General features: G+C 40.1%; 1 protein-coding gene and 1 long non-coding RNA gene across 3 annotated transcripts; one reads left to right on the top strand and one right to left on the bottom strand.

Moving 5' to 3' along the window:
• Positions 1–164: 164 nt before the first annotated feature.
• On the bottom strand, positions 165–12,602 carry TBX22 (T-box transcription factor 22). Of its 2 annotated transcripts, none has more exons than XM_001502532.4 (8): positions 12,001–12,602; positions 11,202–11,388; positions 10,304–10,405; positions 8,754–8,928; positions 7,713–7,877; positions 7,278–7,342; positions 6,835–6,920; positions 165–4,827 (listed from the first exon to the last, which is right to left on the bottom strand). In XM_001502532.4, exons 1-8 carry the CDS (start codon positions 12,479–12,481, stop codon positions 4,214–4,216), a joined length of 1,875 nt encoding a protein of 624 aa, XP_001502582.3. In that variant the 5' UTR covers positions 12,482–12,602; the 3' UTR covers positions 165–4,213. The 2 variants fall into 2 exon arrangements, with proteins under 2 accessions (XP_001502582.3, XP_070113643.1); XM_070257542.1 differs by having other exon boundaries at positions 1,130–4,827; positions 11,202–11,385.
• A 3,708-nt stretch (positions 12,603–16,310) lies between these two features.
• Positions 16,311–25,430, top strand: LOC138921984 (uncharacterized). The gene is made up of 3 exons (XR_011435052.1): positions 16,311–16,442; positions 19,520–19,647; positions 22,740–25,430. It is a non-coding gene; the product is annotated as an uncharacterized lncRNA (long non-coding RNA).
• Positions 25,431–25,671: the final 241 nt, after the last annotated feature.

Below are 25,671 nucleotides of genomic sequence, written 5' to 3'. Positions count from 1 at the left end.
TTTAAAAAATAAATCCAGTATACATGTATACATTTCAAATAAGTAGAAATATCCTATAACTATTCTCTGTACATCTGCTCACTATAATGTATGTTTACATATTAATGTGCAGTACAAATCTGTAAACGTGAACATTTGAAACTTTAAAAGGAAATGATACTAGCTTTTTCTTCTCAATATTTTATTGAAACAGCATGTCAGAAGTTGGCCAGCACCACACATGTAAATAGTTTTAATACTGGATATGTTTCTCATGTCCTATATATCTATTTGTTCTGTTTTATGTTTTCATCCAAACCATGTTTATTTGCACAATTTTAATACAAATTATCATTTAATTGCAGACCAAACCTAAGAAGATTAAACGTATACGAAGGCACTTATATCAAAACAACTGCCACCAATGCCTAAACTATGCATTTGGTTTGTTTTAAACTGCTCCAATAAATAGGTTAAATTCCAATGAAATCAACTGGTAAACTGTTGCTGTATACCAGGATATTGTTATTTTGGTTAATTGAAAATTTTTCAGCACAAAGGCAATGTATCTCTAAACTGGAGTGAAAACATTGTACTTCCACCCTGTCAATTAAATTAAAAAAATACAGTACATGCAATTAGACATCTCTAAGTATATTTAAATCTGCCTTTCCACAATAGTACAAGTATATAATGAGTAGGTGTTCTTGTAGCATCTCTTTTTAAGAAGAGGAAGGATGAAAAGCAACATGGTATAAATTATTTTAAAACAAAACTAAACTAAAACCCTACTGGTTATATAAATTACAGTGTGACATCTGGAATTTATCAAATTGCAAATTCAGATAAGGAAAAGATTTGTTATTGAGATTTACCTGGGAGATAAAAACTGTATATTACCCCAATACATATGTGGACATATAACACTACTGTCTCAAAGCATCTAAATTTGTCATCAGCATTTTTGTATATTTTTGTAAAATATATTTTAAATATGTATGCAAAGCATTTATTTCAGTCATGTTCTGGCTTAGCATTATACCAGTAACACTTAACAAGATACATGCTACCTGCCTTATGTGCACCATGATTTTCCCCAAGGTGCATAGTATAAATGCTTAGGAGAATGAAAGGGAAATCTTTCTTAACGTCCAGTATAGATGCTTGTCTTTATTCATTGTTGGCACCTTGTCAAGCAGTCGGCACATAGGACTCTGACCATTCAAGGACTGATTCACTGACTCATCACTTGACAATTCTAATTGTTCATTTCTTTTCGTGCCATAGACACACTTCAACCTCACAAAAGAATGAAGTCTTGTCCATTCTTAGACCAGTTGTAGAACCCATGCCTAACGGCAGTGAAATATCATGAATATCTATCTTCATAGCTTGGGGAAAATATAACTCTTCATTTTGTAGTATAGTGAAGATGAGCAATTATATTAATGTTTGAAGACTCAAATATGTAATCTAAAGTTATATATTGGACTTTATAATATAATATCCAGGAGTCCTAGCCCCTCTGTTTTGTGAAAAGAAATAATAGTTTTGACGTTCTGAGTTATGTTATCTAAAGTCATATTTTTGTCTTTAAAATGTAGTGAATAGAGCATTTACCCACTTAGACATGTGTTCTGCAACCAACCTCAAACTTGAAATCAAGTCCTTGATCTCAGCTTGACTGGCTGTTCCACAAAATAGAACCTTCCTGACAAGGGAATCTGACTACAGGTTTGAGCGTGACTCGAAATTATACAAAGACAAAGCAACATTCACTTCTTTCCTGACTCAATGTACAAATTTTACAGACTTGATGAAAATTTTATTTTCTCTAGACTTATTTGCGGTAAGCCATATAACCAGGTCAGGTTAAGAATTAGATTTTATAAATCTAGTCAGCTGAATTGGATGTTTTATTTTTGGGGGGGGGGAGATGTATATATATGATCAAACCAATTGGAAATAGTTTTAATTATCAGACTTGGGAATCTATTAAGTACCATTTGGCCACTTTCATTTGCTATTTCATACCTTGTCTAACCAGAGTGGCTTTTGATTTTTGTAGATTTTTAAAGCGAGCTTAATATTTAGTTGATGCAGTTGAAATTAATAGAATTCCATGGCATTTTGGTTTTTATTCCAGAACCATAGCCTCAATTTACCAAGTTACCCGAGTTTTGCACCGTCCTACATTGAGGAGTAAGAATTTATTCAATGTAAAATAGTAAGGACACTGCATATTAATTGTGCATGAATTAGAGCTGTTAGCAGCTTCCTGCAGATGAGTAACTTGCTCAGAAAGTAGGGGACTGCTTACTAGACTTCTTGAGGTCTCTTCTAAGTCTAATTTTCTATGAAAGCTTTCCCTTGGTTACTTCTTCAATTAAAAGTATGAAATGGCAATTTATGAACATTATACAAAAACAGCCTAAAGTAGTTGTTTAGATTCTAAAATTTAAACTTTTGCCCCTTTATATTAATCTCCTTTATCAATATAGTTCTGTATTGTCAATTTTATATGGGCAAAATATAGCAAAATGATCTGAAATATAAAGCATCGGGTATATATATTCAAGTAGCTACAAAATTAATGCTTTCTCTTAAATAATCATTAAAAAGTAACCCAGAGATTCTCTGGACTTTTTAGTTAAATACTTTCTGTTGTTAATTACTAATTATCTGTCAGGTAAACCATCAGAATAAGTTTCATTATAATCTGATATGGGAGTTTCTGCTTTAAAAAAATCATAATTTATTTTAGCAGTGTAAGTTAGCCTACAGCATTACTGTTTTGGAATAGACAGAAATAAAGTGTACTTGCTGCTTTGATCCCTGATTTGATAAACTTAGGTAGTACAAGTTTTCTGCCTCAAAGACTTTTCTAACAGGTACCTAGTTAGTTTGGGCCACAAATAATATTTCATCTTGACTAAAATACTCAGTTTGAATGTAACCATGTGCTGTTCTATCCATAGCCCCAGAAGTGAACAGGCACATAATTTTAAAGTATATATAGGAAGGCACACTTATAAGATATACTTAAGAGGAAATAACCATTTTGAGCAAAATAAATAATAATGACATGCTCTTCCTAATATGTGTTGGAAAACTTAGAGAAAGCAGTTTAGCAGTTTGGTTAGTTTATCAAAAGTTAAGTCATGCCATTGTAATTTGAAGGGTCTTTGCTTAATAAATTGTAGGGCTAATAGCATAAAAATTAAAATATGATTAATTTTAAGGATATACAAATTATATATAGGTTATACTTAACAAGTCTTTTCAGAAAATTTAGGACCAGGCAAAAGAAACTTTTCAACTTCATAAACTAAAGTCTAATTTATGATACTTTTTGTCGAGTCTAATTTATCGTGATTGAAGCACAAAAGAGAAATTAAATTTTCCTGATGTCGTGATATTTTCATATTTCCAGACTCAGATATATTCTCCTCCTTCAAATTATAATTCCATGGTCTTTTTGGCGAACTACAATAGTTTGTTTTTGTAAACTGTGTATAAAATACCAGGTTTGTTAGAGGAATAAGTAAACAAGCTTCACCTAGGAATGATCCAAAAAGTAAAAGGAAGTAAAAGATCAAATTTATTTAGAATATTTTGCTTTTCATTTAATCTTTGTGTTCCTTAAGGATTAAAGGGTCTTTAGGCTGCAAAGATTAATATTTGAAAGTTTGTGTCCTTATTTATACCTTAAAACTGAGATTAGTTGCTCCTTCAATAGCAGAATATAAAAGTATAAGGCAAATGAGCAATGAAATTTTCCTTTACAATTACTAGATAGATAATTACAATGACAACAATATTCATAGATTAAACTAAAATTGTTTCACTACTTTCACAGGAATTAAATCCACCTTCTTTTGGTCATTGTCAATATATAAGAGGCAGCTGACATGGTAAACTGGCTTCGTTATAATTGGAGACTTTGTCATCTGGAGTCAATTTTCACTGGTAGTCCATCTCATTAAATAATATTTATTGAGTATCTTTTTTGAGGCCCAAGGCCACTGTAATCAGAGATCTATCACGATAGGTCATATTTGACCTATAACAACTTCTTGTGAACATTTGATAAGGCACTCTAAATGCATAACAGAGAAATACCCTCTGATAATGAAGCTTTTTAAACCCAATAGCTCATAACCTTTCTTTGGCTACAAATAAAAAAAATATGCGCTCACATGTAATTGTTTTAGAAGTGAACGTGACTATTCCATTAAAGACAATGATTAATTGTTGGATACCAATGACCATGACTGCATTTGCCTTCTCTAAAAGAAACTTGACGGTTGTCATTCACTTTGAGTTGGTTGTCAGCATTTATCAGTCTAGATGGCATGGAGAAGTTGTACCTATAAAAGCCATAGGAAGGATGGAAAGAACAACCAATTGCTTCCTGAGCAATGGGATATGGTGATAAAATATTTCCAGGTGCCTGTAATCCATACAACATTTGATTGGCAGAATTAGGTGCTTGTAGACACTGCCCACTGAAGTCTGCAGAAGAATCACTTTTTGAATTGGTGACCCCCAGGGAAGATAACATGGGAACTTCCATCATGAGTGGGGCTAAACACTGAGAACTGTTGCTGCTTGCTAGCCTTTCAGGAGCAGGCAAGACAAGATGCTGCTGTCGCCAAAAATTAGTTGGGCAAATCTTGTAGCAAAGGGGCAGGTTGATATCCTGCAGGTACACCTCCGGACAGGGCATTCCAAGGGAGCTTGTAGGTAAGTGAAACGTAGGTGGGGAGCAAGGTGGAGAAAGCAAGGAGTTCAAAGGAGAGGGAGCCCCTCCACTAGAGGTCACTGGAGATGAGCCACTGCTTCCACCTGTGAATGACAATTCAGTAAACAATGAACTTGGTGTTCCTACTGAATCAGAATCATGTCCATAGCTATCCCTGTTTCATTTTTAGGTTAGCTTTCCTTGCAAGTTCACAGTTCTTTTAATTTCTTTGGTAAAGAGCATGCTCATTTTTCTGACTAAAGTTGAATATGGTATCTCTACTACCATCACTATTACTTTTAGCACCGCTGTTGTTTTCATGTGTTACGCATTCACTATGTACAAGAACTGTGCTAGGCACTTGAACAACATTTATCCAATGAATAAAGAAGAAGTCCAATTACATATGACCCAGAACCAAGTATATCTTACAAATAAAAATTATTTTTTAAAATTTTTTAAGCTTAAAAATATTACTAAATTAAATGCTTGATTAAATTGAATAAATTGGTTGCTTGGGATTATACAGAAAACTTCAGTCTGATAAAAAAATCAGTGCACATGAAAGTAATGTTTATAAATTAAAATAACATTTAAATGCATTAGATTTTTTCCTTGCATGAAAAGTACGGATGGGGAGACTTCAGTGGTGCACTATATCAAGAGTTAAAGAAAATTTTGCAGGTTAAAAAATATCAAGATGAAAATGAAAGTGTTTGTATCAATGTAGTCAGGGGATATTTTATGGTGGCCCGGCATTTACTAGAGTTAGAGATAATTATAAGGTCCAGGAAAATCTGTACACTACACCTTATTTTTGTAAGTGTTTGAATTTAGAAAATTCCTTATTGAGTGAACTTGGTCAATTTTTTGTGGGATTTTTTTGGTATTGCTATTGTTTTTCTTAACTATTTTGTGTATATAGACGTATGCATAGACATAACCTAATTCTTTATCAACAGGATGGCAAATATCTTTTATAACTAAGCATTCAAAAGTTATTTTAAAAAACTGATACCCTTTTTTTGCAATTTAAGAACATTCTGGGCATCTTAAATAATTAAGAAAACTGTGTATTTTAAATTATCAATTAATGATCATCTTTAGCTTTTTTTCTTTTTTAGTATACTTAGTGTTGGTTTGGATATTTTAAAAGCATGCTGCCTAGATGCTATTAGTTAAAGTGATACTATAAAATAAGTGTTCCTATTTTTCTATGGAACTCTCTAAACCAAATTAACACAGTCAATCCAGTGAAACATTTCACCAAAATATTAGACTTGATCTCTTTACATTTTGATTGGTAGTTATATCTTATAAAACTCAATCTACTTATAATGTTGATGATTTTCTCTATAACTGTAACCTTGCGTTAATGTTCAAAGACAAACAACTTTAATGGAGTAAAGATAAAAGGGGTAAAATAATTCCATGTTGCTTGCAAATAAAGATTCTTCTATTCATTGTTAGATATCAGAGTAAAAGAAGATATATGTTCTTCCACCACAAAGCCTGCGTTGTCTAATTATTCTTATCATTTATTCATGTAATGCCCTACCTGAGAACACATACCTTGCAAATATTTTAAATGCTTATGGCAATTAATCTAATTGTGCTGGCTTAGTATTGTTTTCAACATTTATTTTCCCTACTCACAACACAAGGAAAATTAGAGCTAAGTGTTGGCAAAATTTAATGGAAGTCATTTTAACATGTTCTGAAAGTTTCTCCTAAAACATAAAATATTTATTTCAATACCTAACATATTTCCAAACAAGGCCACAAATGCCTCACGGGCAGATCCTAAAGAGTATGATATAGTGAGATGCTGAAGAATCCAGATGAGATCTGGAGATTTCAGGATGCATGATAACTCAAGAAGATAGAAGTCAATAAACCCACCATTACCATGGCTCTGTACTTTTCCTTCATGCCAGTTCTCCTTCCTTTTTGCCTCTTACCTCCTCATCAAGATAAATATACACCCACTTGCCTGTAAACACACATTTTCTGGCATGTAATTCTCCCCTTGTGTAGTATTTGGTACAGAGGTTCTGACTGTTCTTATTTCATTTACTTTTAAAAATAAAAGTTAATAAAACTTTTCTTACTTTGTGTGTCTGCACCAAAAGTTTTAAAATCCAGAGTGAGAGAAGGCCTCCATGGGTAGGTCTCTAAAAGCCCATCCAATACACCCCTGAAAAAGAGATTCAACCTCCAGAATGCATTTCCTGAAAATAATGATTTATGTAAACTTTTGAGTTATTTTGTTATAGCCTTTAGGGGTGAATATCTGAAATATTTTTATTTTACAGGTAGACTTCTGAATAAAATTCCCAGTAATTATTTCCTGAATAAACCCCCTGGAATCTAGAATAAACAATTTCAGAGAGGGAGAAAGCAAGATTTTGGAGACAAAACAGCTAAGTTCCTTTCCTACTACCTACTAGTTACAAAACATAGGTCCCCTGAGTCTCTAAGCCACAGTTTGCTAATCTGTAATACTTGCAAAAAGAGCTATATAAACATTAGATGTGACTGTTATGTTGTTTACCTGTTTCTTCCAGGATCCCTAAATCCTTTAGCAAAAGGATTCCTGTCTATTTTCAGTTTGGTAATCTATGGATTCAAAAGAGAGAGCAAGATAAAGTCAGTGTCCTCACTAATAACACCATCTCCATTGTTTTTAATGGTTACAACCACCACAAAAACACTTTTCAACATGTAATATGGCATGTTAAATAAATGTAAGCATATTGGTAAGTCAAATTTGGAATGGTTATGTCCTTTCTCTCCTGGCACTCTTTGTTGTGCTTTCCTTTCTAACACAAGATCCACACAATTCATGATCAAACTTGCTTGATGACAATGCAATAGCACTATGACTTTTTTTAATTGTGAAAAATTCAATCCGTATAGTACAGTTTGCCTCTATCCCAAAAGTCCCTCTGGGGCCATCCTTGCTTGCCTGGGACCTAGTTGGCTTTACCTGCTGGTTTTGGTAAGCTGTCACAGTGGTGAACTCAGTTTCTTTAAAAGTGAACGTTTTAACCCCTTCAGCGGGCAGGGACTGAATCCGGGACAGGTCAATCCTGCTGTCCTGTTCCATCACGTGCACACGGGGCTTATACTTGTGCATGGATTGCAGAATGATCTGGAGAAGAAATCATCAAATGCTGCCTAGAAATTGGCTTCCCCTCCTCCGCACCCCCAACCTGCCCACACACAAAAGTAAGGCTAAACCAGAAAGGCTAGACTAGCCACACACAAGGACTTTTCTGTGCCATTTGGTCCCAGACAGAGGCCCTCAAGGCTACGGGGTTTCCAGAGTAGGGCAGCACAGCGGCACCAAGCAGCAGTGATTCCACTTCCAGATGGGACTTTTCCTGCTTCCAACCGTGGGTGACCATGTGATATCCCCAGGTGTCACTGGAATGAGTGCCTGCCATTAATTCCCTAGGCTTGCAGTAAATGATGGGCAACCCTCTGACATCTCCCCACCTCCTAATCCTGGGAGCCTCCCTTTCTCCTTTTGTGGCTGGCACATGGCCTGGCAGGGCAAAGGCAGGCCGGGGTGCATTTGGGAAGATGGCTTAAGATCCTGGTGACCTGAAAAGGCCTTCCATGGCGGCAGGTTGTGGAGGAGATTTCCACCACACCATGCTACACAGAAAGTGCCCCGTCTAGGAGAAAGCAATCAGAGCCAACAGTGATTGCCCAGGAGGCTGAGATGTCAGAGAGCTCCGTGAAATGTTCCCTTACACTCTCCCAGACCAAACATCCTGGCTTAAACAAGCCTCATTTGATCCTCAAATTCCCTTCTCTCACCATCCCCATCCCCTAGCACTCTCAGATGCAAAACAAAGGCCATAGGAGCTACTTTGGTCACAGGCCCAGAACTTGAGCAGTTCCTATAGACCACGTTAGGCAACTGGGAGAAAAAGCCTCCTTGGCCTCTCCAGGGCCACCCAAGGGCTGAGGCCTTGGCATCTCCCTCCCCTCCTCAGGGCAAAGGATTGCACACACTTACATGACCTTTGTCGTCCATCTCGTTGTTGGTGAGTTTCACGCGATCGAAGCTGATGATCTGCCGCATCCAGGTCTCTCCTGAGCAGGGTGAGTCCGGGTGAATATAGAACCTAGGAGTGATGCAGGAATGGTCCGTATTCCCGGCTACCATCCACTGTGAGCTGTGGTACACGTACCTGAAAAGGCGCAGAGTGTGGCTTTAGGTACAGAGGGCCACAGCCAGGAGCGTGGGAGGAAGATTGCTAGGCTCTGATGCTAAGAGCCTCGGCCAAGGTTTGCCCGCTAATCCCAAAAGCAACTAGTAGAAGATCCAACTTCATTTCCAAAGAGCGTTCAAAGTCAGAAAGCAAACTGAAAATAAGCATATTTCATTAAAATGCAATGAAGTCCCAGAGTAAGTATAATGTTATGAGATTTCAGAGTCTGGTTTGTATTTCCTCACAGAAACCACAACAAAATTTGATCTAACCTGTTCTATGGGGCAGAGTCGCTGGAAAAATCCTTAAGCCTCGGGCCAGAAGCATCAGGGAAGAAGCAGAGGGGTGAGGAGAGTGTCTGTCCAGCCCACTGCCAGCAGTCATCCTAGAAGCCTTTTCCCCAACAAAGCTTTGCATCAGAATACCCCCAGGAACTCTGCCCCAGGTGGTCTCGGGACTGATTTTCCTATTGTTTCTAATCTCAATCGCTCAGTTGGGCACCGCATTCCCAAGCCAGCTCAAATGCAGAAGCAAACTGCTTGTTCTGCTATTTCCAGGCTGGGGCCCCAGCAGGCTATTGAGCTGAGCCTTCTCCTTGCCCCTCAAACGCAGCACTGGACGCGATGGGGGCTGTCTCCTAGAAAGACTGGTTACCCACTTCAGTCGAAAGTTTGCAGCCCGGGTGCAGGCACCTCTCGCAAAACTCCCATTGCCCCTGAGCCAAAGCCTGGCAGATTTACACTTCCGGGCTGCTGACACAGACTGGACTCTTCGTTTCAGATCAATTCTGCACTTTTAGCCTGCTCTAGGTAGAGAGCTTATATCAAGAGGAAAGCTTACTTGTACTCTTTGGGACCTGGCCACTGCTTCAGGAGAGAGGCTAAGGAAAGAAGAAAAGATGGACCTAGGAGAGAGAACTGCTAGCCTTGCCTTGGATGGCAAATCAGGGCATCCCTCCAGGAACCTGCTGCCAAAGCAGCACAGCTCAAAGCCCAGTATGGACCCGAGAAGTCCAGGCATTTCTTCCCAAATTCCTTCAAACAGCTCCCGTCCCAGCTGCCTGAGCCCACACCCTCTGCAGTTTGTTTGCACAGCCAAGGCCAGAGCAGCAGGAAGCTGAAAGGTTTGGGGTACATTGATTAGCATCGCATTCCAGGAGTGAGAGGAAAGAGGAGTAAGCCTGCTCCTCTCTCAGTCTGAACCTCAATTTGAGTGAGAAAATTCAACTCCCAAAGCCCATGGGAGAGAATCCCACCCCTCATGGTAGAGTTTTCAAAATAGCGCTCTCAGGTTCCATAGATCAGAATCCCCATTCCCAGCCTGGCCTGGGGCACTCTTCTCTGGACTTGGTTACCTATAACGTTTGGAATCCACTGGCACCACATCAATGGCCACGAAGTACTGCTTTCCCGGGTCCAGTCCTTTCACCTTGACCCTAAGAGAGGGGAACATCCTCCTGTGGGAGAGAAAATGGCATAGCAACTGACCTGGGCTCTTTTAGACACATTTGGAGTGGGGCAGAGGTGGGGGCAAATGAAAAGTGAAGGAATTCACAATACTCTTCCCATTCTAGGACAGGTTCAGAGAACGATATTTGCTACATGAAGAAAGATTGTTGGTTGTAGGCTTGACTGAACAAGTTCAGGATTTTTGAGTGAAGCAGAATATCCTTACCACAAGTGTCCACCTCACTTCCCACCACCATCATAATAAAAAGCTATAGGAAGGAAAAATCTGTGCCCCTTCCCCGAATTTTCAGAGGTACTTTCTGTGAGAGATTTGGGAAAGACCGAAATTAGGAAGATTCACACACACAAATTACCAAGCTGCCATGAAGAAGCTGCCCCACAGTAAAAGGTAGGAGTGGGAAAAGCCCACCTCAAACTGGCTTGGGCTAAGGGACAGTAGATTGAGGCCTGCTAGATGGGCTATTGCCCACTGATAATTGTGAGGTTTTAACAGAGAGGCTTGTCCACTGTTTAAGATGTGGGAGTGGCATCTGGCACCTGCCTTGAGAGGTCTAATTTCTGTCACATACTCCACAGGCAGGAGCTGGGAGAATGAGCTCTTGGAGTCTCGTTATACAGGAAAGAAAGGCTAAGCCACTAACATGGGCCAGGCATGTCCTAGTATGGTAGATTGAGAGGCAGTGACTTTCTAATACCTGTCGGGAGTGGAGGTGTGGGGGGTAGGGGTACTAAAGCATAACACTAGAGAGCCGCTGCCCTTGGACAGCTTGGGGAGAGCCGAACCTGCCGGCCTTGGTAATGATCATCTCAGTCCCAATGTCATGGAATCTCTTCCACAGCTCGGATCCTTGAAGCTCCACTTGGATAGCATCTTTCTCTTCCAGGCATTCGCCGCTACTGCGATCGCCGCTGCCGCCTCCACAGGATGAGAAAGCAGTTGCAGAGGGCTCTGTCTTGGGTCGTTTTTCTGCTGGGCAGAAAGACATCGAGATTTTGACTGAGCTTCACAGTTCGCGCGCCCCCTTTTCGTTGACTCCTGTCTGGGAGCAGACCGGCTTTGTCTCTTCCCCAAGAATCTTGGCGGCGGATCCTTAAGTTTCCTACAACACCCACTGTGGCTCCCTGATGGAGAGAAAGGGGCCCACGTCCCGTCCAGTGAAAGGCACAGCCTTTCTTCAAATTTGCCCATCCTCACTCTCTAGGAGGCTTTCGGTCCCCCAAGCTGAATCCCCTCGGAATCCCGGTGCGTGTCCTGTTTCCTACCCGGAGAAACAGCCACTCTCTGGCTCTCACGGCTTGGGGAGATTGGAGAGTCTCACTTCTCCACAAACATGTAGGGTCCCTCCCCTTCACCGCAAGTGAACCACAAACTAGGGCTGAATTTGGAGGCTCTGAAACTTCCCCTACAGTCAGGTGGCTGAGATGTTCTTGCGGCCCCAAAGGCTGCCATCAGGCTGGGCCGGGACATCCTAGGGTAGGGCTAGCCGCCCTTCCGCAGCGTCGCGGGCCAGACTGAGACTTGCAGATCCAACAAGCGCAGGTACCGGGCTCAGAGCTTTGGGGCTGCGGTAGAGGCACTTACCCGGCTGCTCGCATGTCTTCCCTTCGGCGCCGCTCCTTCTCTCCTCCTCCTCTCCGCCCTCTTTCTCCAGCAGCTCAAGCTGCGCCTCCTCTCTTGGGTCTTGCAGTTTTCTTTTGCTGGGTCTCCCCACCAAAGCTTCCACGGAGAAGGCATTCGCCCGAGAGCTCAGAGCCATTCCTGGAGGGGGCGAAGGGAATGCGCACTGCAAAGTTTCAACCTGAGATGGGTTAGGGAGGGAGAGGTAAAGAGGGCGCAGAAGACAGGCAAAGGAGAAAAAGCGGAAAAGTCCCCAAAACAGAAAAATAATTTCTGGATGTATATTCAAAGAAAAGAATTGTGTATAATTTTTATATATACGTATATTTTTTTCTTTGAATAGACAGAATGAAAGGAGAAGATCAAACTGGAGCCAAAGTCCTGTGGAGTCTAGTCGTCCTTTCCTTTGCAGTCTCCTTCCTCCCAGTGGACATGTGCAGACCATCAGTCCTCAAATCCCTGATTCCAGGACTTGGCAGAGCGCAGAGATTGGCAAGCGCGGGCCTTTTAGGGAGCAGACCTGCCGCCAATGGCGACTCAGGCCGCTAGGATTGGGAGATACTGTTGCATCGGACTGAGTGAATACCCGCCGGTCACAGCCTCCACTGTTTGTTTTGGAAACTGTCGGAAGCATTAAAAAAACACTATGAGTGACACTTCAGAGTCGGACGGGGGTAGGGGTGGAGGGGGTTGAGAGTTGGCTGTAAAGGGGCTCAGGATAATAGGGAGGAGGGATACGCAAAGTTACTATTATACATTAAATTGTGAAACTCAGAGATATGCGAAATAATTGCCGACGAGGAGCCACTTTTCCAACAAAACTGCAAATATTATTTAACCAGATCCAGAGAAGTGTATCAAGGTCTTTTGCTCTCCAGTGAGCACACTGGGGAAAAGTAGAGGACCAGTTTGTTCTATAGTCCTGGTCTCAAAATGGGTGGGCTATTTGTTAGTTTTTCTTCTCTATCCAGTTGGGGAGGCAAGGGCCAGGGCAAGCGGGAGCCTCCCAGATGCACACTGTCAATGATCCTTGGGCTTTCAAGCCCTGTCTCTACTGGAGCCCAGCATTCCCACACACAGCTGCTTCTTACTCACATGACTTAATCAGCAAACACAGCCTAAGGACTCCAGGGCCACCAGCGGAGCACCAACCAGAACTTTGCTCCCAAGGATGTGGCATCTCAAAATGCTGAGCTCCGATAATTGATTCCAGTGTCTCCTGGAATAGCTTCCTGGGCTGGGTTTTACTTTTCCTTAAAATAGATAAAGGCATCTTCTTTGTGTCAGGAAAAGACTTTCCTACCACTTCCAAAGAGCATGTTTATGCATGCATATGTGAGATGTTTGTCTGTGTGCAAGAGATTTGGTCATCCGCTTTTCATCAGAAATAAGAAATCAGGCACTTCTGCACTCTTTTGCAGACTGCATCCTAACTAATGACATTAGCACCTTTTCAGAAAGGTTCACCTATTCTCCTCTGAGATATTTGTTCAAAGGACATTTAAAGTCAATCCAACTCTGCTAAAAATAGGATGGAACTTGAATGAACTGATAGTATCTCAGTACTGGAGTTTGACAGTAAAAAACCTTTTGTGGCCTTTTAGTTCCAGCTTCTTAGGTACAAGTGTGCCAGTGATAATGCTGGTGGTGGTGGAGTGTGTGGGTGTGTCCAGCTGGTCCACAGAAAGGAGATCTTTAGGCAATCCTGTATGACTTTAAGCATCTGATGATCTCGGGTAGTATGGCAAAGGGTTAATTACAGCCTGAATGCTGCTGAGGGGTTTGATTCAATAACCAATTTTCCCCTGCTCACCATGCAGGGCTGGGAAAGACACTATTGCTACTCTAGAGAGGCAGAGTGAAGCTCACAGTGCAAGGCCAGTATACAAGACACTTGGGCTGGAAAAGAGCCAGGTCTGGATGTGATCTTGGCCACATCTCCACTGGCATTTGTTTCTTTCTGCAGCCATTAAAGGGGTGAGGGAGGATATGAATGCATTCAGCCAGCCATTCTTACTCAGAAGATATATTTTTTGTCCACTGTATGTTCTTAACTAAAAGACACAGCTCAGAAACAGAAAAGTCAAGAGTTCGTTTGTTAAATTTAGAGTGTTAATCACAATGTAGCACTTGCATTAGTGTCTCCTAATACGGATATATTCTTGTTTTTGAACCCTGGCTCATTTTATTGCTGAAAAGCAGGAAATTGCCTTGTGTAGGAAAGGAAGGCTTTGTATGTGTTCACACTGCTATCAAATGATGAAGGCCTTCCTATGAAAATAATTCTAACATTACTCTTGGGCTCACTGTATTTCTCACTCTCAGTGAAGTATGTCAAAGGCATGCAACTATTCTTCCCATTTTTTTCTACTCAATTCATAACTTATGGCTGGCAGATTTTTTTAAAAATTTGGATCTAGGAGCTTGGCCCCCAGAATTGTGAGGACAATTTTGTCCTTGGCTAATTTGTGGCAGAGTAGATGAATAAAAGAAAAATAAACAATAAAAGAATAAGCTCAGATGTGAGCCTATTCTATAGTGACCTGAATAATTGCCAGAATAGGCATTGCAAGCCCACTTTTCAGCTGTCTTTGACTGCCTAGCACAGTGTAAGCAACCAATAATTGTAAATGTATCTTGCTTCTTTTAATGCTCAAATACGCCGCTATTGAAACAATGAGCTTGGGTCAGACTTAGTCCTTTCTTATGTTACCTCTCTTGTGCTCCATTGGCATTTGCACAGTCGTATATTAACTTAAGGCTCAATCAAGATTGCTAGAAATAATAATTCTTCATGGCTTGAGTTTCTAATTGTGAATTTTAATGTTAGGCCATTCTAACTTGGGTTTTATGACTTATACATTTCCTTTACTTTCCCACCCTCAATCTTCCCTTTCTTTGTCTTTTCTTTCATGCCTTTTTCTCTTATGAGTATAAGAGTCAGAATTATTTCCAAATATGCTTTATGCATCAGCCCTACAAAACGTGGGCTGGAATTTGAGAAATGGCCACAGGTACCAATTCGATAGTTTTAAATAAATAATTCTGACATGTAGCAAAATATCACCAGCACAGATCACTTGAACAGGGATATACTAAGTTTGTTCCATCAATGAATTCTTGGAAAAAATACTGTTTAAGAAGAATCATTTTGTCTCTCTAAAACCAGGTAAAAACCCGTTTTACACCCTTCTCCCCCACACTCTCACAAAATGACTCTGCATGCAATCAACAGTCAAAAACCTGACCTCAGATCAGTAGGCCACCCTCCTCTGGCTCTGTCTAATCTAGGCAGCCATGAGCCCATCAGAAGCAGATCCTGTCACTAAGTAGGAAATCTTCCTCAGCGTCATAGACTGGGCACACCAAATCTTATGTCTATTTAATTTCTATTTACTTCCCCTTGGCATTTCCAACGTATTTTCCCCTCCTTACTTTGGCACCCTACCACATCATGCCCAGAGCATGTCAATAAAGTTTTAAAAGCTTTCTTCCCTGTTTTCATAATGATTTGTTTTTGATGAGGGCTTTTCAAGACCTGACATCCACAGAAGTAATAGTGGAAAATATTTGGTGGTAGGCTGAGGGATTTTCCCTAGATCCATCAAAACATCAAATCTAGGCAAACATCCACTCTGCCTGTACTTAAAGTCATTCTATGTCTCCTTTCCTTTTTTATTGTGAGGAAGATTGGCCCTGAACTAACATTTGTTGCCAATCTTCCTCTCTTTGCTTGAGAAAGATTGTTGCTGAGCTAACATCTGTGCCAATCTTCTTCAATTTTATGTGGGATGCTGCCACAGCATGGCTTGACGAGCCATGCTAGGTCCATGCCGGGGATCCAGGTCTGTGAACCCCAGGGCGCTGAAGGGGAGCATGCAAACTTAACCACTATGCCACCAGTGGGCCCACATTCTATACTTACTTTCACCTACTATCTTCCTATATTAACATTATTAGACAAAAAGCTGTTCCTGCATGAAGCGAATGTTTCTAGAGTTAGGACACCCTGATCAATTCTTCCAAGGGGTAAAAGGGCATTCTTTAATAATTAAGCAATAAAGATACACAAGGCAAGATGCAAAAGAGGAACTATTGAAAACCACAAGGACCTCACTATCTGAATTCATCATGTTTTAATTACTGAGGGAGTAAGAGAGCATGAAGGAAGAACAAAGTCAATGGTTATGCGTGTTGGTAAATGAATGCCAGCCTTTAATACACTGGGTCCATGGGACCATGATGTACACCCTGGAGGCAACTCCTTTAGGTCACCGCTCAGTTAGGGGACTAACTAAATCATCTCAGTGAAGCCATTTAAATAATTCCCCTCCTCAAACTTTGGATTTTGTACCCCCAGCCTAAAACTTGACTCACCTGACTGCACCACAACAGGTTGATAGAAGGTTAGAACACACATTTATTTTATAATTTATGATTGTGAATCCAGAGTCATTTAATTTGTATATATGTGTATTTCTCATAGAAAGTGATTATTGAATTTTTTCAGGGCAATGATGCCAGTGACTGCTTGGAAAATAATTGGATTAGGAGGTCCAGTGTGCTAGCATTTTAATAAATGCTAAATCACTTGATATCACTCTTCACAATTGATTTCCAGTCTTACATTGTGGTCCTGGTCTGATTTATTTTGTTACAAAGAGACAAATTTTGAAAACTCCATCCTAAACTGAAACCTAGTCATTACTTTCCATTTTGGCAAACTTAAAACTTTGCAGTTATTTCTTACTGACACACACATGCATCCTCTTGTCTTTCTCCTTGTCTAAGGACTAATTAGAATGTCTCTTAATGTTTTAATAAGCTTTTGTGGCTGGAGAAAAATTTCACAATTGGCATTTGTTTGTGTGTATGTGTTCTAGTGTGTGCTGTGAAAATGACCACAGGTTTATATTTTTAAGTAAAATTATCTGAACACATGCACAGACAGAGTGCTATGAAGCATTTTCCTCAAGAGTGACTTCTTTTTTTAACAGAAGTTAAAAAACAGAAATTCTACCTTCTATTCCCCAACATTTCATTTTGGCATTGAAAAGACTTAAAAGTCAGTTTTGAATGTTTTTTTTAGGTGACAGTTGTTTATCCAGGGTGGATTCACTGTGCATTTTTCCTCTAGATAATATATTGATAAACTGGAGCCATCATAGAATGTCTGGGATCCCCAGGGCACCAGAGCTGGCTTCAGATGAGGATTTTGGTTTGAAAAAGATCTCAGTGTACTTCATCAAGTTCTCAAGAAAAACAAGCCAGTCTAAGTCAAGCTGATATGAAGGCATCTACTGATAGAAAACTCAATGGGTCTCTGCTCCCACTCACTCTCTCAGTTTCAGTGTCTTTCTTTCTTTGTGTCTCTTTGTTGTGTTACTTGAATTTCTCTGTGTGTGTTTCTGTCTTTCTGCTTCTATGTCTCTTAATTTATGTCTTTCTTTACCATTCTTCCTTCTTTCCCTCTTTTTCTCTCTTTCTTCTGCTTAGTCCTCTTTTTCCCTCCCCCTGTCTCTCTCTATTTCTTATATTTTCCCTGCTTCCAATAATCCAAGAAGGCCTCCATGGGGAGGCGGGAGTTTTACCATACCACCCTACAGCAAGCTCCGTGGCATCCCTTTCAATGTCAGGTGTTTTCTGCTGTATCCTTCTCTAGCTTGAAGGCAGGTGCGTGTGGTGGGTGTATGAGTGTGTGTGTAGGATTACAATGCAGTGTCTTAACTAAAGCTCTTGTGAGAAAAACAAGGAATAAGTAAAGGAAGAAGGTGTCTTTTGGCACACCCTACTGCTCCCTCCCCTCTCCCTTGGGAGTGGTCACTGCCAGATGTTTTGGAACCTCAGGCTTCCTCCTGAGGATGAGGGGGGCTGAAGTCAAGTGAGTGAAAGGGGAGCTCCGAAAAAGCCTTCTGGCTCAGTGATCTGGAACTCCTTGGAGAAGAGCCTGGGGAGAAAGCGTCACTGCTTAGAGCCCTCCGGCCACCTCTCAGTGCTAGACACTTGCCACTCAGCTCAGTATGCTTTTCTCAGATCTGGCCTCACTGCAGGCCACAGACCTCACCTTCCAGGGAGGCATGTAGGCTTCTTACTTTTACTCCCTGCCCAATGCACAGTTTCCTGGGCCTGGGGGCTTTCTGGCAGTGACCCTGCCCAAGAGAAGGACTATTATTGGTTCCTTCAGGTATCATTGCATATGCTCAAACGACAGGCCAAGTCTAGCCTTCATTCACTTTATGGATCATTAACATTCCACTTTGGGTCACCTGAGAAGTAGATGTTTCAGGATCCCTGTCACAAAGCCCCAGTTGAAGAAGATGAAACCTATAGTTATGACTTTAGCTGGTCCTCCCTAACTTTATGGATTTGTCTAGTCATAGTTAACAAGAGAGGCAGATACAGAGAAGAATCTTTTCACCTGAGATCCTAAAGAAAACCCACAGCCTGACCAGTAAGGCAAGGGCTTTTACCCTGGAGGCAAGAAATGTTTGGTGGCTGGGTTAAGAGGCCAGGCTCGCCTCTGATCTGAAAGCTGAGTCTCAGGCTGGGTTCATCTGCTCCATTAGATGCCAGAACCAACTCTCCAAAGTCCAGAGGAGAGTCCCCTGGAGCGAGTGAACACGAGAACAAGATGTTCTGGTGGCCAGTGGCTAGAGCAGCACTTGCTGCTTCCTGAGTGAGACTGTGCCGCACCTTCTCCCTCCCAGAAGACATGCCTCAACTCAAGGCCAACCATGAAGGCACAAGGACAGCTGTGATTTCAGCCTTCAGGAACTCAAGGCTTAGGGCTCCTGGCCTCCTCCTCCAGCTTCCTTGGGCAGCTTGCCCAGCTTTGCTCTGCTCTAAGCTTCAGGCAAACGTTTCTTGAGAAAAATGCCTCGGAACCAGAAGTAAACTGACCTTACTAGTTAAATAGGCCCATCTTCATCCTGAGCACTTGTAGTTGGAAAACACTTTTCAAACTCCAGTCAACAGCAGCTCAGGAGCCCCACCTGTGGGTCCCAGCTCTGGCCATCTGCTCTGATTTCTGGTCGCCCAAGAAGCAACCCATTCAGTCTCAGCCATTCCATGCAGGGGGCAGGCCACTAGGTGCCTCGGGCATTGTGAGACTCTCAGGAGCCATGGTTCCTCCTGGGATCCCCACGCGCCATGTATCCAAACCCTACACCTCCCAGAGGAAAGAGTCAATAGAAATATTTTTTTTTAATCCATAGGGAATCCTAGAAATGCATTGGCTGATTGATTTTCACAATGCAAAATAGAACATGTCTGATTTTTACTTGATTTATTTCTCCAGGGCAGCTCAGAGAGAAATGAAAAGGGCTAAGACTCTAAACAAGAAGACTTTACTAGCAGTAAGTGACCTACAGGGACTTGAAATCAATGCTTGTTTTATCCTGGAGTGGAGTGGCTCCCTGAGAAGATAGATTTCAGATCAGTGCAGTTTAAATGAATGTCCAAATGATGGAGCATTTTTTTTCAGCTGCAGGGAGGGCCAAATCTTCCAAAGAATGAGGGAAACCCCAGACACCTGGCTTTTGGCTACCCTGCCAGGACATCATTTGTCACCTGGAAGAAACAGGGACCTGGGGAATGAAACCCCTGAACCAGGTAAAGTCTATGCAGATCTTGCGTGAGAAACCAACACGTTGTTTACCAAAACTGGACATGAAATTATGAGGGTGAAATACATGAAGGGTCTATATATGCATTCCTGAGTTCCTGAGGTTTTAACTCACAGTCAACCATGCATTAACCTAGGTTTTTCTTGACAATTTCCTATGCAAGTTATAATTGTGTAAAGAGGACTACACTGTTTCTAAAGTAATTTTCCTGGGGAATATTTTCCCTTCTCTCAAGGAAAAAAAGAGGAATTTTATTTTTCGCTTATGGCTTTCCCTTTTACTTTATTTCTATTTTCAAGTCTGAAAACATCATTGTAGTGAGCAGGTTCCAGCCATTTTTTAGGAGAACTCAGAAGTAGAATTTTCCAACAGTCCATTCCACATCCCTAAAAGAAGAATTTTGAAACACGGACAAATCTGTTTCTGCATTTTGAAACACAGACAAATCTGTTTCTGGTCCTCGTTTCATGTCAGGAAATGTGTTTCCTGTTGTAATTGGGGCTATTCACTTTTGGTGATATTTAAAACGAGCCCAACTGTGTGGAGTTGATGTTTAGTTAACCATGAAGGAAATGGCTCTTGATCAGGCAGGCAATTACCAACCAAATCTGATCACTTCCCAAGCAAAACAAAGGAATTTGTAACTATTTTTCTTCTGCAGTAATGAACACGGCAGGCAATTATTAATGAATGAAAGAGATTTTTCCTTGTTGGTGAGCGGCAGCGAGACTGGGACTCACATCACAAAACATCTTTCCCGGGCTCAGGCCAGCTGTACCCCTTTATGTCTCTGCTCTTGTGTGTGCTGGGTGGGGGCTGAGTGCAAGTGCAGGCAAGATCTCAAAGTGGCAAGGTCGCCACCCGCTGGAGCAGAAGAGTCTCCTGGCTACCGCGTCAGCAATCGCACCCAGGGAACTGAAGAAACCTGCCTCCCACTCCCTCCCTCCGCTGTCCTCTTTGAGCCCCACCGTGCTCGGTTTAAGGCCCGGGACAGCCAGCTGATACTACACTTCTAGCCTTTGGGATGAGGCCTTCTGAGAGACATTGCAGAGTCAGGTAGTGAGCCAGGGGGCAAGTGTTTGCCAGAAACCCGCATCAGCGTGCCTACCGAGGGACAGAGGGACAAAGCACTACCTGTACCCTGCCTGCGTAGACGCCGCAGTGACAGTCAGTTGGGGACAAATTTTGACATTCCAAAAAAACTCTCATCTTTTCTCACGACTTCAGCAGGTGCACTCAAACTCCCAGTGGCTTCTACCAAACCAGATTTCGGGAATAGAAGAGAACAAGGGCTTGGTTTTCCACAGTTCAGGAGATCTTGACAGCGTTCTGGGGAGACAATGGGTACAGGCGAGGGGTCTCTAACAGTAACCAGTGCCATTTGTTTTGAAACTTGAGTTGTGTTAACTCTTTATATACATTATCTTAATCCTTAAGGCAACAACAAAAAATGAGGTCGGTAATTTCATTACCCCATTATCCAGATAAAGTAATCGAGGACTAGAAAAATTACATTAAAGGTAAAGACAGCTGCCGATCTCCAGCGCTGCAGTGAGTTTCCAAGACCACTGCTCAGATACCAGAAAGTAACGAATTTCTAAAGCTTCTGCTACCATCGCAAAGCCCTCTCCCGCCCCAGATCCCCGCGGTGATTCGCTGTGAGAGGCCTCGTAGGGCCTGGGGGGAAAACCCAGTTGTCGCCTCTCAAGGAGAGCAGGCATTCTATTTGGCATGATCTTCTGGCATCTGTCCTCTGGTGCTGACCTCGGAGCAAACCTGCGGGTCCGGGCAATTTGCAGAGCTGGCGCCTTCCAAGATTGGCCGGGAGCCTCCCTTTCTTCCAGCCAAGTTTATAGCTCCCTGAGTGCCAAAATGCACTCTGAAGTTTGGGGAAAGGCTGCTGCCACTCGTCAGGACCTCAGAAAGCTCCTCCCTGTAATAGTAAAGCTCTGTCTCAGACAGACAGACCTCCTCACAAACAATACTTTAGAAAGTCAAAGCACAAAAGTCACTTTCTGCTGTGCTCCTCTGAGTTTCTACTAACCAGTAATATCAGCCCACCTATGGTTCAGCTTCCTACCATCTTCCTGGACCAGCGTGACCTTTAAATGATCATGATCTATGGGGCCATTGATTTATTAAGATTTTGACTGTGAGAAGCCAAGAACTTTTGAGAAATAGTTCCGTTTGCTAGAATGTATCGAAATGCTACTTGCATTTTTAAATTGGGAAGTTTAGGCAGCCTTATATTGACCATTCTCTGAAGAGGATGACATTGGACATGATAAATGGAAAATTATGGGCTAGATTTTCAGACAACATTCTCTCTTTCACTTAGCGTCATCACCTGTGTACAGATTAGCCACTACATCTATTGTCAAAAATACAAGTGACCAATTTGAGGTGCAATTAGCACATCAGCACCTAGAAGGCCCAATGAAATGACTTTGAAAATTAGGTTGCAAACAATTTTTGTTCTATTTCATTTGCATATGCATGTTAGCCTTTTAAACATCCTTATTTTAAACTGGTCTTTAGACATCTGTAAAACTCCTTTGAAACTGGAAATGATTATAAGACTTTTTTCACTGTAGTAAATCTTAGTCAACCACCACTTTGGGGAAACACATCATACTTTCCCATTCAGCACTCTGAATGACACCAAATGTTGAAATGATTTGATATTGAAAAGATGCATGCTAATATATAAGATTTTATGGTGCATGAAGTACATAATACTTTTAAAGTGAAGTTTTTAAAACTTTAAATATTACAATTTCTTTTCAACACTTTTATTTCTCAATACCTGAAAAGAATCTATTGTGTCAGTTAAAATATTGAATGCTTTAATAAAATTTAGGCTTTATCCTTTGCACAATCTTAATACACATGCTTTTCAATAAATTTTCAATAAAAATTGTTAATATAATGATGTAGGTGGATGTCAAATTTTCAATAAAAATTGTTAATATAATGATGTAGGTGGATGTTTCAGATTGGTGGACTTATTTTTAATATTTAAAAGCAATGTTTATTTGATAAAAATCACTGATTGAAAAATTACTCTCTCTTGCTTAGGGTCATCCCAACAACTGAAGCAGATTGAACAGCAGATCTAATTGACTGAGGAGAGCTTGGTCACAAGGACCATAACCACAAAATGACCTTACTGAAAGAGCGAAAATAAAGTAGACCTTGTTATTTGAATGAAGAAACTTTTATTGCAACCAGTGGAGGTATGGTAGGAGTTCTAAAATTCAGAACAGCCATTCTTCAAAGGTCTTATATAATGCATTTAGTGATCTCTGATGAAAGTATAAAGGCCTTTCTTAGATAGCAGAAGGTATTTGATGATATTGTCAAGTATATGTTACTAATTAATATTTCTGTCCACTTTTTCAGTTTCTGATCTTCCCCTAATTCTTAGTTTCTTGTTATTTGGTGAGCTTTTTTCTTCAATTCATTGTTATTACTTTCTTGGTTTTACTTTTATAATTGTGTTCAGCATGAAAATAAACCAAATGGAGAACTTTTATATTATACAATCCCAATCCCATTTTTTAGTTAGATTTTGTAAATTAATGAGGTTCCTTCTCCCCAAAGGTATAACTGAAACACATGTAGCAAATATAGATGTCATTATAGTGGCGTGCAATTACAAAATTAATAAGAAGAACTATGTGGTCATCTATATTTCATTCATGAATCGTTTCTTTCTCTTTTTATTGATAGGTTTTTTTCATTTTTGATAGAACCCAGCTGAGACACTTTTATCTCTAATCAGATGACATTATTTTAAAGCATGTCAAATAATGTTTTATTTTTTTATTACAAAACATTTAGAAAGTTGGACAAAGATCAACCAAATCATTTTAATTTTCTATGGTGAAAAATGAAAAGAACAAAAAAGGAAGGCAATTGAGAATATAATCAGGAACATTTATGAAGTGGATAAGTGGATTTAGCTTTATATGGCATATTGGACAACATTTTCTGTTGAATTGGGGGAAAGTTTATCTGTTGTAGATTGGCTCAGATCATTATTGCATTTTGTAATCTTACTGAGTCCCTAGAAATTAGTTTTATGCTATGTAATACACTCTGGTCAGTAAGAAAAAGAAATAAAATCCAAACTTAAATTTATTTGAAACTTATCTATATACCTTTAAAGGAACCATCTGATTTTCATATTTGTGAGTATAAAAATTTTAATTATGTATTAAGTTTTCAAGAACTCAAGGGTTAATACTACAGTGTAACGAAACTCAGATGACAAGTGATTGAATTTTTCTGTGGTTCTACTAACTGTTTCATTCCTGTAATAACGAAAAACTGGTGTCTAGCTTTCAGGTAATGGTTCAGCTTTGACAAACCACCTGTGCTTAATTTGGTAACTGATATTGTTATTTATTATGTTTTCATCTGATTATCTTAAAAGCTATGGCTTTATACAGCGCTATAGTTATGAATTTGATACTAACATATTTCCCATTATAAAATTTACTGTCATTAACCCACTCTATGCTTGAATAATTATCTGGAAGGTAGATCACAAAACATATGAGCATTTGACAAGATACTCACAAATTTTTCCCCCCGCTGCATCACCATAGTTTTATGCTTAATTATAGAAAATAAAAATGGTTTTCCTTAGAAAGTTTTCCAATGGGTAGAGCATGGCATTGACATTAAAGCATAGTAGTCAAGAGATCTGTATTGAGTCAGACAGACCTAAGTTAGAATTTCAAATCTACCACTTAATTACCTGAAAACTTTTGAACAAATTCCTCAGCTTTTCAGAGCCTCAATTTTCTCATCTACTTAATATAGACAAGAGTAATTACTGTTTCATAGAGTTCCTATAAGAATGAGATAATGATAATGCATGACTGGTACCTAGCTAACCTTACCGAACACTCATTAACAATAAACACAACAACAGTGCTCATTGACTTACATCTAATAGTTTGAAGAAAATTCCTGAGGTGAGACTATTTTAAATGATTAATTCTTTTTCAAATTCATGTTTGAAGTGTTTTGTAGCTATTAGCTATAGTTCACTCCCAACCTGATTTAAAATAAAAATGAAATACTTTAATTTAGTCCACACTTTGACTAGAAATTAAAGCTAACATAGAACAGTACAATTTAAAAACCCTGAATCATGCACTTTGCTTTTCTTTCTCAGAGATATTTAAAAATATTTTATTTTGAATTGTAGATTTACATACAGTTGAAAGAAATAATACAGAGATATCCTGTGTACCCTTCACCCAGTTTCCTCCAATGATAACATCTTGCAAAATTGTAGTATAATATAGCAACCAGGATTTTGACATTGTTATGATCCATTAATTTTGTTCAGCTTTCCCCAGTTTTACATACGTTCATTTGTGTGTGTGCCCATGTATATATTTAGTTCTATGCAATTTTATCATATGTGTGGGGCTGTTTGATCACCACCATAGTCAAGATATAGACCAGTTCAATCACCACAGATTCCTCTTGCTGCCTTTTTATAACTACACTCAACTGCCTCCAGCCCCCACACTCATAAATGGGATATACAATATGTAAGTTTTTCGAATTGACTTTTTTCATTTAGCAAAATTCCTTGGGGATTCATCCAAGTTGTTGCTCATATCAATAGTGTGTTCCTTTTTTATTGTGGTACCCCCGTGATATGCATGTACAAAATTTATTTAACTACTCACTTATTGAAAGACATTTGATTGTTTCCAGTTCTTGGTGATTAAAAATAAAACTGTTATGAACATTTGAGTACACGTTTTTAAAAACTGCTCCTTTCTTTCATCACCATCCCATTGCTTTTATGTCCTCTACTTACCCATCCTCTTGGATTGTTAAAGATTCAACTTCAGTTTGGTCAATGCTTAACTGATCATTTATCACATTCAAATTAATAGGAACCATGGCAGAAGGATCGGATTCTTTTGATAATTTCTGGTTCATCTGATCAATGTGATGAAAAAGGATTAGTCTGGTTTCT

This window comes from Equus caballus, chromosome X, assembly GCF_041296265.1.
Source record: "Equus caballus isolate H_3958 breed thoroughbred chromosome X, TB-T2T, whole genome shotgun sequence".
NCBI classification, from domain to species: domain Eukaryota; kingdom Metazoa; phylum Chordata; class Mammalia; order Perissodactyla; family Equidae; genus Equus; species Equus caballus.
The sequence above is the reverse complement of the archived record's forward strand: the minus strand, read 5'-3'. Positions and strand labels throughout refer to the sequence as shown.

What these genes read in the sequence shown, in the direction of transcription:
- TBX22 (XM_001502532.4), bottom strand. Translation starts at nt 12,481, where the DNA reads ATGGTCTGCACATGTCCACTGGGAGGAAGGAGACTGCAAAGGAAAGGA. An exon ending in GTGGATTCCAAACGTTATAG is followed by an intron (nt 8,929 to 10,303) that starts GTAACCAAGTCC and finishes GCGCCTTTTCAG; the next exon opens with GTACGTGTACCACAGCTCAC. An exon ending in AGATGGACGACAAAGGTCAT is followed by an intron (nt 7,878 to 8,753) that starts GTAAGTGTGTGC and finishes TTTCTTCTCCAG; the next exon opens with ATCATTCTGCAATCCATGCA.